General features: G+C 47.5%; 1 protein-coding gene across 1 annotated transcript; it reads right to left on the bottom strand.

Moving 5' to 3' along the window:
- Window positions 1-3468: 3468 nt before the first annotated feature.
- On the bottom strand, window positions 3469-7642 carry MYC (MYC proto-oncogene, bHLH transcription factor). The gene is given in 4 exon segments (XM_035556277.2): window positions 3469-4600; window positions 5587-5911; window positions 5913-6296; window positions 7348-7642. Coding segments are annotated over 3 exon segments (1257 nt in total). The 5' UTR covers window positions 6282-6296; window positions 7348-7642; the 3' UTR covers window positions 3469-4037.
- Window positions 7643-19610: the final 11968 nt, after the last annotated feature.

Genomic DNA, 19610 nt, shown 5'->3' with positions numbered 1-19610 from the left:
AAATCCGGCTTCTGTGGCTCATTTGTCTCATTTCTTGATCTTTTTTTGCTAGGCAGGTTTAGGCTCAGTCCACGTGGAAACCTCAAGGGGAAGCCAGGGTTAGTTTTCAGTCAGCGGAGGTCTTTTTCAGAAGCTCCCATAGACAGCCTTTTAAAATGAGGAAATAGCAAAACTGTCAGCTGGGAAGTAAATCTTTGGTCTTTTCCCAAGCAGTCTGTCTGTGTTAGGATGCCCTAGCCTTCAGTTTTGTTCTTCTGATAATTCATTGGCAGATGACTCTAACACAGATCAATCCAAAAATGAGTTTTTATATAAAAAAAAGTCCAGCGTATTGAAAGATTGTTCATCTCTGTAGGCAAAACAACCACATCTACCTTCCGTTTTGAATAAATTCAGATGTTAACTGAAGTGGCCTGGCTTATTTCCAGTTTACAGTAATTCTATTCTGCTTGCCTCAAATTCTTCTTTTAATACAACTCTGATGAAGTAGTTGTCATCTCTCAACCGCCTGCAGTGGTTGCAAAGTGCTGCAGGAGCAATAGTGGTTATGGCAGTGGCAAGGAAAGGGATTTCTTTAGAGGCAGTGATAAAACTTCCAAAAGTATCCTCCTTCTCTGGCACAAGTCTGTTTCCCTTGAAGAAACTGGGAATCCCCACAGACATCCTATTGATGGGAGCGAAAGGAAGCCAGCACAGGTGGCTTTGAACATCCCAGTGCTACTCCAGCACATTCTGCATGGATATGCTGAAGCCATTTAGACTGCTAGCTGGCTGGAAAGATGTAAGTTATGCACAGGAAAAAAACAAAGCTGGAACTCTAAAAATCAATGCCATTAAGTATGAACAATGAGGGTAGATGACAAAGGCAATTTTATTCCCACCATGATGGCTTGTTTCTAGTTTCCTTCAACATTTTATTTTGCCTAATGTTTTTTCTGGAAGAGAAGTGGCTTGAAATCTCCCATGAAAGTGGAGGAGCAGAGAGATGGGGTTGAAAATGTTCCTTGTATTTCAAGTAGTGTTTTGGTATAGCTGTTTGGCAAGCAAAATGCTTATTGCATTTTATTTTGAGACTCAAAGGTTTCTTTTATGAGCTTATTCTCTTTATTGCTCCAAAATAGCAGCAAAAACCAACACTTCCTCATCCATATATGATTTGTTACTAACTGAATCCAGCCCAGGAACTCCTGTGGGATAGCAGTGTCTTCTGAACACCCTAATCTCTCACGCAGAGTTCGAAAGTGGAAGTCCCCTTCCTCTTCATTGTAGCACCAGCTTAATGACAAGGAGGGGGTTCCTACCCCTGCCCTCATGGGCTGTTTTAACTTTTTTTTTTTTTAATTTCTTTCGCTACATTATTTAGTTAACCCATCATTCTTCAACAAATTAAAACATGTCATTAAATGTGAAGCTTCATCCCATAAATTCATAATCTTTTTTGGAGTGACAATTTGGGATCGTGTTCATGTGTTCTGGTGTACTCTTCCCACAAGACTGTGGCAAGTGAAACGGATGCTCAAATAAAAGATGAGCATAAGAAATTAAATAACTGCAAGTATCCTATTCATAAAAAGACTGATGAGAAGCTTCTGCAGATAGAAGAAAGAAAGAAAAAAAAAAAAAAACAACCTGTTCTCCAAATGATTTAAGAGGCCGACATATAAGGAGAGGTTTAATCGCTGTGGTCTAACCGCATTTAACGGGAAGAAGTGAGGGAGTTTTGTTAACACGTGAAACTGGGACCCAAAGGTGACAGGGTTTTTTCAAAGTTTGTGGCTGGATCTACACCTCTCTGTTTCTGAGGATGGGGATGCACTTAGAAACTCTTGGACAACAGCTTGCTTCTCTTCCTAACCAGTACATAGAATAGATAGAGAATTGATGCTAAAATAAGCTAACTTGTCTAATAAAAGTTGAAGCTTTTATTCTGGAAGATGCAGAGCTGGAAGATGTCCTGATTTACAGTTCAGATACAATTAATACTTTCAGTTCACATCATTCTGTTTCCTCATAAATGAATATCTGAATCACACACCGAAAAAGGCAACTACACCGCCTCTATAAACCCATTTACATGCAGGTGGTGCAGAAAAATTGAAGAAAAAACTTTGCTTTCTCCTGGGTTTCTGACAGGATGGTCTTCTCCCAAGAAATCTTCCACCCAGCACCTAAAGCACCTCATTAAATGGGATGTAAGCACTTATCTCTTTTTGGAAGTCCCATATGCAAAATTATTGGGACTTTTACCATGTCCTTTCCAGGGCAGAGACCTTTGGCATTCATCCTGTCCATAAATCGCCACCTGCTCCCCCTGCCCTATGTACACCCCTGCTCAACCCTTCCTCTCCCCACTCTGAGCTCAAAAGCAACAGAAAACCCAAATCTTCTGTTCCAGTTCGGTTGCTGGCACTGGTGTTATCTGGAAGCAATGCCGCTCAGCTGGTTAGAAGCCAAGCAAATACGTATTTAGTGGGAATTATGAAAATTGACAAGTACAAAGTTCTACTTCTTTAAAAGCGGTTCCTTACCCCAAATCCAAGGGCTAATTGATTTCTTGCTCAAGTTCTAACTGAAGTTGAGCTAAACGTGTGAAAGATGGGGAGGAAAAGATCAAATCTGGTCTTTGGACCTATGCCAAGCAAGTGCTTTATGGCCCATCTGAAGCTGATCATGAGACAATTCCTGAATGCAAATGTCATTTAATAGGGACAGACAAATGCTAGGAAACTCTCAGAGCATATTCTCCATGTAAGAAATAGTTCTTCTTTCCCTCTGCTATAATTGTGTGGTTCTGTGTGCTCCTTGACTTTGATCTTTGCATTCCCTGAAATCCCAAGTAACTATTCAAGTTAATAAAGTGTTAAGGTGTTTGCCTAGGAAGGTTGTCTCTGCTGATTTCACCTCTTAAAAGGGGAAACAGTGCTGTTGTTTTAACCACGTCAGCACTTACCGCCTTGGTTTATTTTGTTATCCCATTTAACTTCTGTTCAAAATCAAACAGGAAGCAATTAAGGTGAGTCTACTACAAAGCAGTCCTCCAAATACATAGCCGACAAAGGTTATGCCCCTAAAACATAATTAAACTTATTTGGAAAGAATGCAGAGCCAATACACTGGGGCTGCTGGTGTAAAAATACAATGGCTCCGCTTCACTTTCGGCAGGCAGAGATGATGGATTGCCAGGATGGACACTACTGCCAGCCCCCTTGTTAGGGCACTGGTGGCAACAGCAGCTGGACTGGCAAAACTCTAAGAGCACTGGTCTTGTCTACTTGGATTAATAGGAGAGGAGGGGGAAAGAAAAGGAACCAAACTCCCTGCTAAACTGCAAAATTTTCCTCTTGCCTAAACCCACTTTGACTTTGGTCAGGTCACTGCTGTGATGACAGAGAGAAGGATGTCACAGAAATAAGCATCTAATGACAACACTGGAAAACAAAGCAAAGTCTTTACACAGGATTTAGCTAATTATATTTTGGGCAAATATTTATTTATCTAAAAACAAAATAAAAATCATTTCTTTAAAAGAAAAATGTATTTAAATAAAAAAAAAAACTGTGAAATGTTATGGCACAGAAGTTCAAGACAAGTATAAATCCAGTTGCCACAACTGTTGCGTATTAATGTTGCACATTTTTCTATAAAGACTTTATTAAAGGTATTTACATGGCAAGAAGATGTGTAAATATATACAGCAATCTGGGGACAACTTTTTTTTGGAATTCTCATAAGAAAAAAATGCCTTAAATACAAAATTTTAAAAGAAAAAAAAGTTGAAGAGTTCATCCCCAAGCATGAAGAATGTCCCATCATCCCTTATGCCCAAAGTATCAATTATGAGGCAGTTTTGAGGTTCTGGCCAAACCGTTTGGAGATTCAGCCAAGGTTGTGTAGTCTCAAGTTAATTCGCACAGCATGCACTTGCAATAGTTCCATACTTGATGGACTGGTGTAGTTCATGAATGATATTAGAAACATTAATATTTTATCATAATTTCAGTCTAGTTTGGGTTACCCTAAGCGATGCCCAAGAGTTCCTATGCACGAGAGTTCCTTAGCTGCTCAAGTTTGTGTTTCAACTGTTCTCTCCTCCGCCTCAACAGCTCTTTCTCTGCGATCAGTCTGTGTTCGTCCGACTGGATGGAGAGAACATACTCTGTTGCTTTTTTCAGGATGACAACCTTGGGTGCCTTCTCGTTGTTGGCCACCTCGGGTATCTGGTCACGCAATGCAAAGAAACTCAGCTTCAGCTCGTTTCTCCTCTGGCGCTCCAAGACGTTGTGCGTTCGCCTCTTGTCGTTCTCCTCTGAATCTGACGTGCGGGGACTTGAGCATTTTCGGTTATTACTTATCTGTTTGAGGACTCTGCCACTGTCCAACTTTAGCCTTTTTGCAGCTGGGTACTCCACCTTGGTGGAGGGAGGAGCAGCGTAGTTGTGCTGATGGATGTTGACATGACACCGTTTGAGAACCAGCGGGCTGTGGTGGGGCTTACTGTGCTCTTCGGATGCTTCTGTGCTGGACTCTGTGCTGGATTCGGACTCGTTCGCTTCAGCTAATGTAACAACATCAATTTCCTCATCTTCCTCTTGTTCTTCTTCTGGAGAGGAAAAGAAAAAAAGAATTGTAAGCCGATCTGTGCAAAAACTCCCAGCACTGCTGTATTTATGACGGAGGGGTTACTCCGAGCCGCAGTGCGAGGAACCCATTGGCAAACCCATATTAAACCCACTCGATGCTGCGAGACTCCACTTGCCCTCCTCAAGAGCCTTTCCTTCAATAAGCAGCATTTCAAGAGCAATAGGACGCACCGAGTGCACTCAGAGCCCTGACTCCCTGGTTTCAAAATTTGCAAAGATCTTGCGTAATCCCGAGGCGCGTATGAAAGATAGCAGGAAAATTTAACCTCGGTTGTCAGCAGCAAAGCACAACGAAGCTCCTAGACTCAAGCTGTCCTTAATTAAGGATTTAGCAGGCTTTGGCCACGCCTCAAGAGAGCTTACTTAACACACGTGTATTCAGAGACATTTTCGGAATCTCTCTTGATCTGTTAATTTGTGGAAAATCCAAGGAAAAAAAAAATGAAGGCTGTAGTGCTTTGAGTAGAAACTCGCTTTCAAACCAGATTTACGAGCGGACGGAACACGCTGTCAAATACCTAAGGAAGCATTTCTAAAACTTTCCCAGCCCCATTCACTCCTCGCAGTCACTTTCACTAGCACCTCCCTGCTTGCACATTCTCCCTGCGGCTCTCGGGCTGGGGTTAACTCCTTGCCGGCCCCCAGATGTCACTGGGAAGCAGCTCCACTTGGACGCTGCTCCGGCTCCGAAGTCCGACTCTGACCCCGTTATGAAAGTTTCTCCCTCCTTTTTTTTTTTTTTTTCTTTCCCTTTTTTTTCCTCCTCCCTCCACCCCTGGAGGGAAAGCCGGGCTGTTTTTTCCAGGAACTAAACTCGCAGGGAGCCTCGCTAACGTGGCATTTAAAACACCCGTGCGCGATAGGAGGGAGAGAGAACAGAAGAAGCGGGTCGGGGTGCGCGTCCGCCCGCTTGCCCCCCCAAAAAACACGCGTGGACCCCACTCACCCGAGTCGCTGCTGGTGGTGGGCGGCGTGTCGTCGCCCAGCAGTGCCGGGGGGCTGGCACCGGGCTGCCCGGCCCTGGGGGCTCTCTCGCTGAGCGGGTAGGGGAAGACCACCGAGGGGTCGATGCAGTCGGCGGCGGCGGTGCCCAGGTCGTGCAGGTAGAGCCCGGCCGATGCCGCGGAGCCGGGAGGAGGCGGAGGCGGCGGTCCCCCCGTGGGGGGTCCCGTGGGGCCGGGCCGGGCTGTGGGACCCCCCTCCCGTCGGGCCGCCTGGTAGGACGCCAGCTTCTCGGAGACCACCTTCTCCAGCTTGGCGGCGGCGGAAAAAACCGCTCCACATGCAGTCCTGGATGATGATGGATTTGACGAAGGTCTCGTCGTCGGGGTCGCAGATGAAGCTTTGGTTCACCATGTCCCCCCCGAGGAGCTCCGTCACCATCTCCAGCTGGTCGGCGGTGGAGGGGAAGCAGGAGGCGGCGGCCAGGCTGGAGCGGCGGCTGGGCGACAGGGGCGGCGTGGGCAGGAGCTCAAACTTCTTCCAGATGTCCTCGGACGGGGCTGGGGGCTGCAGCTCGCTGCCCCTCTGCTGCGCCGCCAGGTAGAAGTTCTCCTCCTCCTCCTCGAAGTAGAAGTAGGGCTGCACCGAGTCGTAGTCGTAATCGTAGTTCTTGCTGGGGAAGCTGGCGCTGAGAGGCATCGCGGCGGCTGGTGCCTGCGGGAGGGGGGAAACAAGGGGGAGCCGGGGTGAGCCTCGGGGGTCGGCTCCCCCTCCCCCCCGCGACCCTAAAGGGGCGACCGCCCCCCAGCACGCAGCGCTCCCTCCCGGCTCCCCGCGCCGTGCCGACGGGCAAAAAAAAAAAAAAAAAAAAACACGCAGTCGGTTTCAAAATAATGTTAAAAAATCATAATAAAATCCATGCTAATAATAATAAAAAAGGTACGACCTCCCCTCACCCTCTCCCAAGTCGGAGGCGCGACTTGATCTACCGAGGGGGGCAGCTCCCGGTGCCGCCCCGACCACCCTCCCCGCGGCTCTCCCGGAGGGGCTCCGGCAGCTCGGCAGCTCTGTGCAGCCCTGCTCGGCTCGGCACGGCTCCCTCCCGCCGCCCCTCCGCAGCCGCCGCGTTCACACGGGGCACGGCTCCGGCACGAAGCCCCCTTCCTTCCCTCCCGGAGCCGCTCCGCCAGCCCGGGATCGGGGATCGGGGATCGAGCCGGGAAGGGAAGGAAGGGAAGGGCGAGCTGCGGGGAGCTCCCAGCACCCAGAGGGGCTGCTCCCCTGCCACGCACCTGGGCGTGCGGGCAACGCGCGGGGACGGGCAGGGACCTCGGCAAAGTTTGCCAGGTCTTGTCATATACACGCATATATATATATGTATATAAAAATATATATATACACGCACACATATACACGCATATATATATACATATATATGCCCATATATCCATATATATATACCCATATATATGGATATAGGCAGAATGTGCAATAACCATAACCTGCCCGTGCATACGCGGGAGAAGCAAATGCTTCCCCTCCCCCGAAAAAAAAATAAATATATAGATATTTGAAGAGCCGAGAGCAAGCGAAAAGATGGGGACGGCCGGTGCCCCAGCGCAGGGGAGCGTCCCCCGGGGGGGCACCGTCGGTGTCCCCGTCCTCGGAGCGCAGCCCCGGCGGTCCCGGGTGTCAGCAGCCCTGTCAGTCCAAGCCACGACCGCGGCGGATCGAGTGATGGGAAAAGCGGAGCCCCGCGACTCACCGGCTTCTCCAAGGCGCCAGCTGCGAAACGGAGCGAGGCAATTATTGCGGGCGGTGCGGGGACCAACAAAATAAGGAAAAAATATATATATATATATATATATAAAATTATAAAAAGAACCGCCGGATAGGACGGGAAAAAAAAAAAAAAAAAGACAAAACGCCGGGAGAACGTAGATCTCTTCCTCCCACCAAGGTTCAGGAAAAAAAAAAATAATAAAAAAAAAAAAATCAAGGAGCAGCGAAGAGAAGGGGAATCAGATTGTACGGTCCAAGGCGGCGCGGCGCGCTCTGTCTGGTACAATAGAAGTTTAGTTGCTTTCCTCCTTTAAAGCGCCGGCGAGGGGCGGGCGAGAGGTGCCGCGGGGCGGGGGCAGCACCGCGGGGCCCCGCTCGCTCCCGCCGTGCGCGCCGCCGCCGCCGCCGCCCGCGCCCCCCTTCGGCAGCGGGCGCGCAGGGCTCCGCGCCTGGCCGCGGGGAGGGCGGCACCGCGAGGGGGCGGCCGAGGAGCTCCGCGTGCCCCCCCCCCCCCCAGCCCCCGGCCTTTAATTCCGCCGGGAGGTTTGGAAGGGCTGGGGGGAGGCGATGCAGCGCTCCGCGGTGGTTTTTTTTATTTTTTTATTATTTTATTTTTAATTATTTTTTTTTTCCACCCGTCTTACTACGAGCTGCGCAAGGAGAGGTCGGAAGTAAACATAGTAAAAAAAAAAAAAAAATTACTAGGAGGGATTAAAAGGTTGCTCCTCTCCGTTTCCCTCCTTGGTCAGCGCACCCCGGCAGGGCACAAGGGGGGGGGGGGTTCAGCCCCTTTTTCCAACACCCCCCCCCCCTTCATGTAGGGGGGCTCCGGTGCGCGCCCAGCCTCGTCGGGGGGGCTCCGACTCGGGCACCCCCCGCCCCGGGTCGCCGCTTTCTTATCCCGCCTTTGCGGGAGGATTACATGGAAGAAGGAGGCTGCGGGGGGGGGGGGGATGTGGGGGTGTAGGGTGGGGGGGCACAGCCCCGCGGGGGTCACCTTGCAGCCCGTTTTGTCACACCCCGGCTGTCCCCTGCCCACTCTCAGTCCCTTCCCCTTCCCGGTGCCCACCCCCCAGCTCCCGGTGCCCACCCCCGACGGGACGCCCCCATCTCGCTGCCCGGCCCCCCAGGACCGTTAGCTGCTACCCCCATCCCTCCCACCGCCGCACCCGCGGTTTTCCCGAGCCCCCCCCCGTGCTGAGCCCTCACCCCCTGCTCCCTCCCCAAATCCCCCCAGCCCCCCTAAACCTCCCCAGCGAAGCCCCTCCGCTCTCCGCAGCACGGGACGTAGCGTGTCCCGTCCCCCGCCCCCCCCCCGCACTTATCCCATCCCCGCTGGGATTTTTTTATTCCCATTTATTTATATATCCCCCTCCCCACTTTTAAAATTGTATTTATTTATTTTATTTTATTTTATTTTATTTACGAAAGCACAACCCCCAGGGCAGGATGCAAAGCTCAGGGCCGCCCCACGGGACGGGAGGACCGAATTTGGGGGGGGGGGGGGGAAAGGACGGATGGGGAGGGGGGGCTCCACCCCACCACCGGTGAGGCTCCCGCCGGCGCTGGGGGGCGGCCCCGCTTTCCCACGGCCGCCGCTGCTACCGTGGGGACATCGCGCCCCCTCCCGGCCGCTCCGCGCCCGCGGGAAGCAGCGCGAACCCCCCCCCACCCCCTCCCCGGCACCTGCGGCTCCCTCCCACCGCCCCGCAGCACCCCCCACCCGGAAAGAAAAATTAAAAAAAAAAAAAAAGAAAGAAAAAAAAAAGAAAAGAAAATATTATTTTTTATTTTTAATTTATTTTGCTATTTTTAATTATTTTATTACTTTATTTTATTATGTTTTTAATTTTTATTCTTATTATTTCAATGGGAAGCAATCATTTTTGCTGAGCAGCCTTCCAGCAAGGCACGACATCTACAACCATTCAAGACCCCACCAAGCAAAAAGCCCCGAGCGCACTTTGGGGGCGCTTTCTGCCGTCCCGCCGCTGCTGTCGGGTAGCAAAGGAGGAGCGGATCCACGCAGAAAGGGTGAAGCAAGAGCCAAGAGCCACTGCATCGTCATAACGGGGATGCTTCACCTAGTGACATTTTAAGAATCGGGTTTACCCTTGCTCCGAGATGGCTTAAAATACATCGTGCTATTTTTAAAAGCATCACTCTCTGTAGTAGAGCTCGCTGATGTGAATGGAAATAACGTGACTCAAGGCAGGCCTGAAGTCAGCCAGGAGGGTGCAAGACCCAAATTAATCTAGCTATTAGTGTAAAAGTTGGTATGGGTGCTTTTATCTAAGAAAGCAGCAGAAGAGTCCAAAACACAGTGAATACCCTCAGAATTGTAAAAGCTGTCGAAATTCAGCCAGAGCTGGTAACAGCAGAAATATTTTGAAATTACTCCAGTACTGATAGGGTTGAAAATCATAATCCTGTTCATGAAGCAATATAATCACACGCAGAGCAATTAACTGCAGTATCACAGAGGATTATGACTTGAAGTGAGGAATAAGTAACGTGAGCAGATGGACTCTTTAAAATATCCCATGCTCATATGAATGGGAAAACAGGAAAGGAGGACTGGAAGAAAAGTGCTATTGAAACAATACGGCCTTCAGAGGAAACGGTCTTTAAAATATTCTATAGGGTTTCTTCAGGTCTCACGCAGACCCCAAGTTTGCTTTTTCTTGGGGAGCCAATGCCGGAGCATCCCACAGCAGTTCTTACGTGGTGGTTTGCCCTGGTTTCTTACGTCCAGCCCCATCTGTGAAAGAACACAGGGCAACGTACGAAAACAATAAGTATAAATCTCCAGTGAAAAGGCCATTTTTGACAAAATAGCTGTTATATGGGAAGAACAAATAAGCGAGAATTACATTAAGGAGACAGCAGAATCAAAGGGAGCGTTTTGACACGGGTGGGGGATCTGGTGATAAATAGGAGGGGGCAGGGGAAGCCTGGGTGGAATTTACGTGTGATGGCAGAGGGGGAACCTGTGAGAACCAGAAACGAAAGCAGAAACTGAGAGTGAAGTGGAGATGGTGGAAAAAACTCTCGCACCTCTCTGTGGCTGGAAACCCCTGAGACAATTCGTAATGTCACACGTGCCTGCGTCACCTGCTGCGTGCTGTATTTCCAGGGGACACCTGCAAACTCCTTTACACCGGCCAAAAAGCTGTCTGAAAATTGGAGCTACCTCTGGAAGTCTCTGCTGAAATCTTCACTTGACATCTCCACGGCTTCGCAGGTTGCTGGTCTTCCACCGGAGAGTCTAACTAATACCTAACTAGGTATTAGTTGGTCAGAAAATCCTAACTCCTTGAGGAGAAGTTTACCCAAACAAGTGGTGCTTGCACTCTGAGCCATTAAGACTGAGCATCCCCGCAGGGATCCTAGCTCCACAGCTGCCCTGAAGGACCAGTGCAAAAACCAGACCCACACTTCAGAGGCCAAAATAAATGGATTTGCCTTATTAATAGAAAAAGAAGCATGTTACTTTTTCATCTCTTTCAGCGGCTGTAATTTCTTTAACAATGGGAGGTGAAATGTGTGTAGGCAGAAGCTGACAGTGTTTCTGCAAGCTGTGCAGCATTGACTAAATTAATAACATCTTCCTAGCCCCCCTCTTCCAGGCCCAGAAAAACTCATGCTGGGCGCTGATGAGCACCTTCTCAGTGGATTTCCCCATCATGAAGGAGAAATGAGGGCATCTGGGGGGCCACTGTCACTTGTCTGTGTACCGTGGTGAAATATGGAGAGCTGCATACACCTCCTGTCGTAGCCACAGAGGGACCAGCAGCACTGTGGGTCCCAGCATTGCCACCCCATCACTGTACCCCGGCCATAGGCTGCTGGTCTTGAGAATGACAATACCATCACAGCTCTGTGTCCGAGAGGGCTGGCAGCAAACGGTGCAGCTCCTTCCCCTGCACCAGGCTCCTTGTGATGTGCTGGCCGGAGAGCCTCGACACGAGATAGTGCTCCCCGCTTATTCCCCTGCATAGATGGGAAGAGCAGAAAACTGAATGATGAAAAGGGCCGGAAAGATGGTGCTACGCTGATGTTAAGTTACTCCCTCAGAACTGAAATGAGGACTGTAGCCCTCACAGAAACCCACTGAAACCCCAGAAAATAAGTTTTGTTACCAAGAGAATTAGCACAGAGCCTGAACTGCTCCTCTGACTTGGGCTGAGTACAGCAGGCTTCAACTCAGACCAAAGGAGATTTGAAACTGCCCTGCCCAGGATCTAGCATTAGGAGGTTCCTTTTCCTTTTCCTTTTCCTTTTCCTTTTCCTTTTCCTTTCCCATTCCCTTTCCCTTTTCTCCCTTTCCTCTTCTCCTCTTCCTTTTTCTCTTTTCCTTTTCCTTTTTTCATTTTCCATTTTTCTTTCTTTCTTTTTCTTTTTCTTTCTTTCTTTGTCTGTCTTTCTTAAAACCAAGCCCTTTAGATGCTTCATAATTGTCTTTTTTTTTTTTTTTTTTAAATTGACACTGCGTATGAAATCAAGTCGTTAGTGAAACCAGAATATTAACTGGTTTTAAAGGAGGTCTGGCATACATGCATGTATTTGTATATATTTTTTCTGCTTTATCTTTACTCTGTGTAATTGTAAAATTGAAAGTGGCATCAGGAGCAAAACATGGGAAAACATCTTCAACTAATTTTGAATACAGAGAACAAAATCATTTTCACCAGCTTTGGTCTTTCCACCACATGTAGTCTTTTACCTCTTTTTGCTTCAGGATAAAATTACCACAGCTGTTAATTTAACTTTGTTTACAGACAGTTTCCCTTTGCAGTCCTTTCAAACCATCGCAGTTAGTTGGATACCAAATATTAGGCTGTTTTCAAACAGGACAGCCCTTAATTAGTTTATTCTTAACTACACAAAACTATTCAGATGTGTACACAACTATTCACAATTTCAATACCAGCTATGTAACGCTAAATATTTTTGGTGTTTAAATACTGTACTTGTAAATTAATTTAAATCCCATTGAAACAACCCCCAAAATATGAGTAGGGTTTGAATTAGCCCTTCCTACACAGATGAACGTTTTTGACAGGAATGGCTGGGAGGGACCAAGTCGACACTAGCAGTTTTGGCATTCCTTGATAAGAGATTTTTGCCCAGCTGTGGATTAAGGGCGAATTACAGGAAATCTGCCCTGATTTAACTGTATGATAGATGAGAAGATCTTCAAGGCTCTTGTGAAAGATAAACAGTTATTTTTGAAAGCCTGGTTAATTTAAATTTCTCTCCTAACAGAAAAAGAAAAGCTATTTACGAACAATTGGCCCCGAAAGCCCCTCCGTGGCCTCTGCATTCTCTGAATTTTCTGTTGCAATTATCAGATTGTCAAGACATCACAGCTCTGCTTGATTAAGCCCTCTTTAAAGCATTAGGGCTATTTGCAACTCCTTAGTGATCCTTTCAGGTACCCACACTGTCAAGACTTTCTTCAATTTTTAAAGCCTTGGTCGTTAGAGCTGGATGTGATCCCAGCCTCCCCCCTAGGGGAGCACCAGCCCTTCCACCTAACTGGCCAAGGAAGCGTTCCCTTCAAGGAAATTTTCTTGAATGAAGTCCCCGATCAGGGCTGGATGCCATCTGGGAGGCAGCAGGAGTGAATCTTTCTCCGTCCCCATGTTTGTAGATGCTGGGGCATCTGCAGAGCCTGCAGATCCATGCAGACCTGCAGTGGGAAGGAGCTCTAGAGCACAGCTGGAAGGCAGAAAAGGTTTGAACGCTATTAGGCAGCTTTTGTACTAATGTCCAAGGAAAATAAACAGCCCCTCCTCTAGCAACTTCCTTGCAGATTTGGTATGAGAGCAGAGGAGCGCCAACCTCACTGCAGTTCTCATGGCATGTCCTGTGGAGGCACAGCTTCAGAAATATCTGACTGTATCAGATATTATCTGGAGGAAGGAATGTGTCAGCTGACAGTGAGGCTGGAAACTATTGAAACTATTGTCAGCTGGGCCATTATTATAATTATCTCTTGTCTCTTTGAGAATTAATATCCAACTAGCCTGTCCCTTCTACAAACAGGTGAGAGTATATAACCCTTCCAGGAATAATGTAGCTCGTTGCAAAATAGCTGCTTTAGAGATGAGGCATCTGATTGCCACCAAATTAACAGGTTCAGCCACAGAGAAACATTCTGGGAAAGAAAGTAGGCCTGTGGAGAGAGAATCAGTAGAAAACGCAGACATGTATGTGCTGTGGAAAACACTGGACACTGAAGATGTTACTGGTCTTGTTCCAGCTCTTAGCTGGTGGTGTTTTATTCTTGAGGGACGTGGAAGGACCCGTGCAATCTGCTCACCTGAGTCGATGCAGAGTGCACAGCTCTGGTCCAAGCTGCTGGTGAAGGTGGGCTGAGTTGGTGCTGAGGTTGGCTGGCCCTGTGCTGAGCAAGCTTGAGAGCACTCATGAGTTTTGCCCATCTTGCTCAGCAGGTGAAATGATGATGGTCTTGTCTTCAACCAATTCATTAATCATGGAGTTCCTGTTTGCCCATGTCTTTATGGGAGGGAGGAAGATGAGCTTGTCACAGGAGTTGTAGGTATTTAGAAGAAACATTTCTGGCTTAAGTGTGGTGTCTGTGCTCCATGAGTTTCCGCTATCGTGCCATCTTTGGCCTGGTTTATGGAAGAGATCAATCACATTTAAAAAAGATGTGGACTGGGACAGAGCACAGTTACCCTGTAAGTGCAGTCAAGCACAAATCCTTTCCCCTGATATCCCATTAAAGTCAACTTTCCCACCATACTCAACCAAACTGATGCTGACTCCAACACTGAGAAGTACACGCTAACAATTACATGCATTCACCCTCTGCTCAAGGTAGAGCGATGCTGACACCTTCTTCATGGGCACTCTCCTGCACAAAGCCTTTTAGACTGGCTGCTCATGCTGGTGGGGAGCATCCTGTCAAACTGATTCCTACAAAGGCACCAGATGGTTTCTAACTCTCCAAGACTAAAAGCTTGTATGTGCATTTAGGTGCTACAGTCTCCTGATGATGTCAGGTGGCCAACAACCCTAACTTCTCTCTGACTTTGTTGTGAAGTCAATTCTGAATCTGCTTGGGCACATGGGCCAGGTATAGCAAAAGTACTGCCTTGCCTAGATAAGGGTTTGCACTTTCCAAGGTTTCTGGGACTCAGCTCCCCCAGGCAGGCATCCTGAATTAAGGGACAGCACTGCAAAGTGTGTCCCAAGAAATTAGGGGTGGTCATGTCAGCAGGCCTGGGCTGTGCACTGGCACAGCCCTGTGGTCCTCCAAGCTCTTTGTATGACTGTCTTGGCATCACTTTTGTTTCTTTCCATGTAGCTTAGTTTACCAGCAATCGGAGCAAATTCAGAACTATCTAGCAGCACTTAGACTAAACGTCTTGGGGAGATGAAGCCTTCTTATCTGTGGCTGCGGCTGCGTTTTGAAATGAGCATAAGAGAGGGAAATACATCCATGAACATTTGCTGTCAGTATGGATTTAAAAGCAAAACACAGTCAGAAAGGCTACCAAAAACTACTTCACTTGGCTGATAACTCAATTTGTTGATAAGAAAGAGGGAGTGTTTTGTCTCTGTGTATCAGATAAGGGACTTATCACTCCCTGCACTGTTGATGATGAACATGTTCATCTGGCAGATAGTGGCAATAACGCTGCATCTCCCCTTTGCGCTGCAAGACATATGCTGCATCAAATGAAATTAAGGGAAATGGATTTAAAGCACTTCTTGGTAAATGCTTTTTAAACCAATTTATAATTAACCTGTGGAACCTCATGCTGCATTTTATTAGAAAGGGAAATACCACGCTTGAAAATGGATGTTTCCTGTGAGTAATAATATAAGGAGGTAAAATGTATAAAAAGAGCGGAAAAATGAAATCCTTGCTATGGGCTAGGGTTGCTTAATATAAGAGGTGGCCTGTAATCAAAAGTGTGAGCTTATGTTTTCTTCCTACACTATTCAAATGTAGGATATTGCTAGATATAGAAGTATTTCTGGTCTGGTTGGCATTTTTTTACTCATATTTTGCAACTAAACCCACACAACATTGGGACCCACCATGGCCTGGAGAGCAAGGTAAGATACCTTCTGCCCCAGCTGTTTTCTGAGATGTTTAAAGCACAGTTTGATCCTGCAGAGCATAGAAGGCCTTAATGGGCATGTGCGTATATCTGTTTTGTCACCCAGGTTGGGGAGACCTCATGAAGAAGATGGCAGGAGCATCGCAGCACTACCCAGGCTAACTAACCACCCAGGTCTGGCTGCAGTGCTGCTGTCAACACACAGGATCTCAGCATGAGTGCAGAGTCACACGAATACCTTTTGCTTCCATTGCTGCAGGTGGTGAGGATGGAGAGCACCTAGATCTATCGATACTCACCAATGCAAATCAATGCAGTGGGTTGTACCCGCAGGTCTGCATTGATCTGCTCCTCAGGGTTAAGCTTGAGCTTCAGCAAGCCTGTGTGGTAGTGCAGGCTTTGACCTTGTAGGAGCTGTGTTGCTTCACTGTGCCTGGTCCTCCTTGTCTTAATTAAGTTTGTGCATGGCAGAAACCCAGCTAAATCTCCAGAAGTGGCTGTGCATTGACGGGTGAGTGCTGAGACCCAGCTTATCAAACACAGTTAGCAGGGAATTAGGACAACAGCCCTCTACCTGGAAACTCTTCAAATGGTTGGACCTATATTAGCCTTCCTACTAATTGGTCCCTCTGTAGGTTTTTTATTTTCATTTGTTTGTTTATTTTTGTTTTGTTCTTACTTCAGAAGACTCTTGGTGTTGCCCAAGTCCGGTCCCTCCTCCTCCTGACGTTCACACTATGTCCCTTTCTCAAAGGACTGGGGAGGGTTACAGAGGGTTGCAATTATGTCTGCAGTGGCAAGAAAGGCTTTGATCAGAAATTGGCCTGACAAGCAGTGTGCTGAGGGATTAATGCAGAACTGACTTCATCAGCAGTTGAGAGCTCTGTGGAGGAGGAATTTAGGTGCTCCTTACACCCTCAACAATGCAAAGCAGCTGTCATCAACAAGGTGTTCCCCAGAGGATGCTAATCACTCTCCTCCCTCTTGATCAGCAGTTAAGAGTGTCTCTCTACTTATCACCTAGTCAGGGATGGAAGAGGTATTTCTTAGAAGATAAGAACTTTATTTACACCCAGCTTTAGAAAGGAAAGAAGAGGTCGTGAGTGAGCTGCAACCATTGTTGTCACTGTTATCATTTGTATTGCAAAGGCACTTAACCATGCCCAGACCCCAAGGTGCAGGGCCAAGTATGCTCTTCTGACAGTACGGCATGCCTTTGCTCTAAAAAGGCTTGTGATATGTGCAACAGGGAGGGGGGAGGGAGATTTAGGGGGACAAGGTAAATTGTCACACACTGCATGCAGCAATAGTGCGGGAACTGGCAAAGCCCCAACTTTTCTCTGCCCTGTTGTGGTCTGTGCGACTGGGAGCAGGAGACATCTCTGCTTCCTATTCACCTCCATTGGGACTTATCTGCAAATCCAAACCATACCTAAAGGACTGAGGGTAACCCTCTTGTACCAGTGCAACTCTGATTTGGGTCTTCTCAATCTAGCTGTAGTCTCCTGTGAGTGTCATGAGAAGAAAAGGGAATAAGGTGGATCTCACAGTTAGTGAGACCAGAAACGAAAAACCAGAATATGCTACATCCAGGACCATCTATCTCTGCTCCCTATTAAGGACTGTGTTGTCTTTTTTCAAAATATATTTATTTGGTAGTATACTACCACAACAAGTATATGAGTTAATGCTTCAGAAAATCAAGTTGTATCAACAAGTGATTAGAAGTTTAGGTAGGTAAGTATGCCAGTCCCCACAAATAATGTGCTAATACAGTTAACATCTCATTAGTGCTCTGAAGTTTAACCAGAAAGTATCTCTGCCTTCCCTTTATGCTTATCTCAACTTCTCTTATTATTTTTTTTCCAAAAAAAAAAAAAAAAAGCTACCAGAGGATGATCCCTGATGATATTACATCTATGAATCCAAAGGCTCTGTGTGTGTGCATGCAATGGAATTTAGTAATGATATTTCTAATTGGGAGGTGCAAGGTCATCCTTACATCTGCATGCTTGGTCATTTTCTCCTGCACTGCTGTTGTACATTTTTCTCAGAGTCCCTGAAGCTGCTGTTTGTTAAACACTGAGTATATGATGTTCTTCAGGAGCCCAGGAATGGGAAATCTCCTGGATTACTTTACATTATAGCGATTCCCAACTGCCCCTAGCTTTTCTGTGCTTGGAAAATCAGAGAACCCATTTGTAGGTCACTCAATTAAAATATCAGAGACTAAAGGGTGTAGGTGTGTTATATGCTTGCAATATTATGGTCGAGACAGATACTGAGCAGGTCTAAACCATCAGACCTCAGTACCTGGAGCACTGTGATAGTTCAGAGCTTAGCTGAAGTTTACTTGCCTTGCTTTGCTCACACAGGTTTTAGAGCCTCTCCTGAGGCCAGCATTTGGTGAAGGACGGCCTGGTACCTAAGCTCCGAGATGCCTCAGATACATTTCTCAGTGTCCCTTTCAACTGCCTCTGGACCCCTTTGCACCTTCAGTACTGAAGATACTAATGAACATGTCTGTCTCCCAAATAGCAGCGTGTAGGAGAGACTGCACCACTGAAGCTGACACACTGGAAATTCAGACCTTGGCTTGCTTTGCTGGTGAGATGGGCCACCTGAAGTAGAGCAGAGGTGGTCATCTAGTCCCCTCTGCCACCTCTCTTTGACCTTGCAGCTATTTCAGGGCCTGCGGTAAAGAATCTTGCTGCAAACTTGCACCTTGTCTATCTATCACACGTACACATAAAACCTTGTGATAACTAGCTCATATATTCATTCCTAAAGTGGCTATAGAGAGATTTAATGTTAACTCCTCCACTCTCACTGCTCCCTTTGTGTTACATCATCGCCTGTAGGCAAAGACTTTTGTTGAGCTAGAAATGCTGGTAGTTTCTGCACAGCTTCATCATCTCGACCAAGTGACTGTTTAGTAGCTTAGAGTGGGAAAAAGCGAGGGAAAAAAAATCACAGTGACTCTGTCCATTTAGGCAGAAGGAGGGAATTCTGTGAGGGAGTCACTGCCACACACCAGTTTTGGGTGCTATGTAAGGAAGGGGTGACTGTGCACCAGGTGCTGCTGCTGGCTCAGCTCCTCCAAACACGACAAAAGCCCAGATGCAAACTCTGTGGCCTAGCCCCACATTAATACATTCCCAAACACTGATTAAGAATGGTGAATGAAGAGAGAAATGCAGGTTAATGTAGCAAGCTGGCATTTTCCAGACTGCTTGCCAGATGAATGCTTTGGAGGTGGCGTGTAAATAGAGGCCAGCAGCCTGCGCACAAGTGAGCTGGAAGGCTTGGGCTGGTAGAAACGCTGCTTCCTGCAGAGGGAAGACAAAAACAGGCTGCAGGGTGAACGGCTGCGGCCTGGAGAAGTGTCCAAAGGGGAGTGGGAAGGGAAGTCTGGGAGATGGGGATGGTTCAGTACTATTCCTGAGGGCTGACTTTGGTGCCCCTGGTTGCCGTAGGCAGAGTCTGCTGGGAAAAAGATAGAAGTGTGGGTAGCTGGGAGCTCGGAGGCATGCCTCAGGGTGCTTGTCAGCTCTGCAGCATCAGTGATGCTCTGTGGGTCCAACCAGCTGATCCCACTCTTGATGGGGAGCTAAAGAGGGGTTCTTACATTCCCAATCTCTGTGCTGGATTTCCACTCCCTAAGTAATCCCTTTTTTACAGCAAACCCCGTGGGCAAGGCTGCATTCCATTTCCACCTACAGATCTCCTGATCTGGAGACCAAATAGGTAGTTGGGAAGAGCTTTCACTTGGTAATGGGCCATTTGTGTGATTCCTGCAGCTGGAGTGACGCAGGATTGACTTCAGCAAGCAGGTGAGGGATTTATGCTCAGCAGTGAGTCAAGAGCTCTGTGAGCTAAAAGCCAGCATAGTTTTCCTCTTCAGTTCAGCAGTTCTGCCCTGTCATTACTGAGAAATCATCAGCTTCGTGACACCAAAATGTATTGCTTGGCGATTACACGCCATGGGGCTGCCCATCTCCTCTGCTCCCAAACATCCATACTTCTTTTACTGGTTTGACATTTTGGAGTGGAAGGGTGTAGGGGGACAAAGCAGTGCAAAGGACAGGCTTTTGGAAAAGGAGAGGGTACAGTGCAATGTTACAGTAAAAGGGGGAAGCAAACA

The sequence above is a fragment of the Cygnus atratus genome, chromosome 2, assembly GCF_013377495.2.
Source record: "Cygnus atratus isolate AKBS03 ecotype Queensland, Australia chromosome 2, CAtr_DNAZoo_HiC_assembly, whole genome shotgun sequence".
Lineage (NCBI taxonomy): Eukaryota > Metazoa > Chordata > Aves > Anseriformes > Anatidae > Cygnus > Cygnus atratus.
This window is presented reverse-complemented; position numbering and strand designations above follow the sequence as displayed.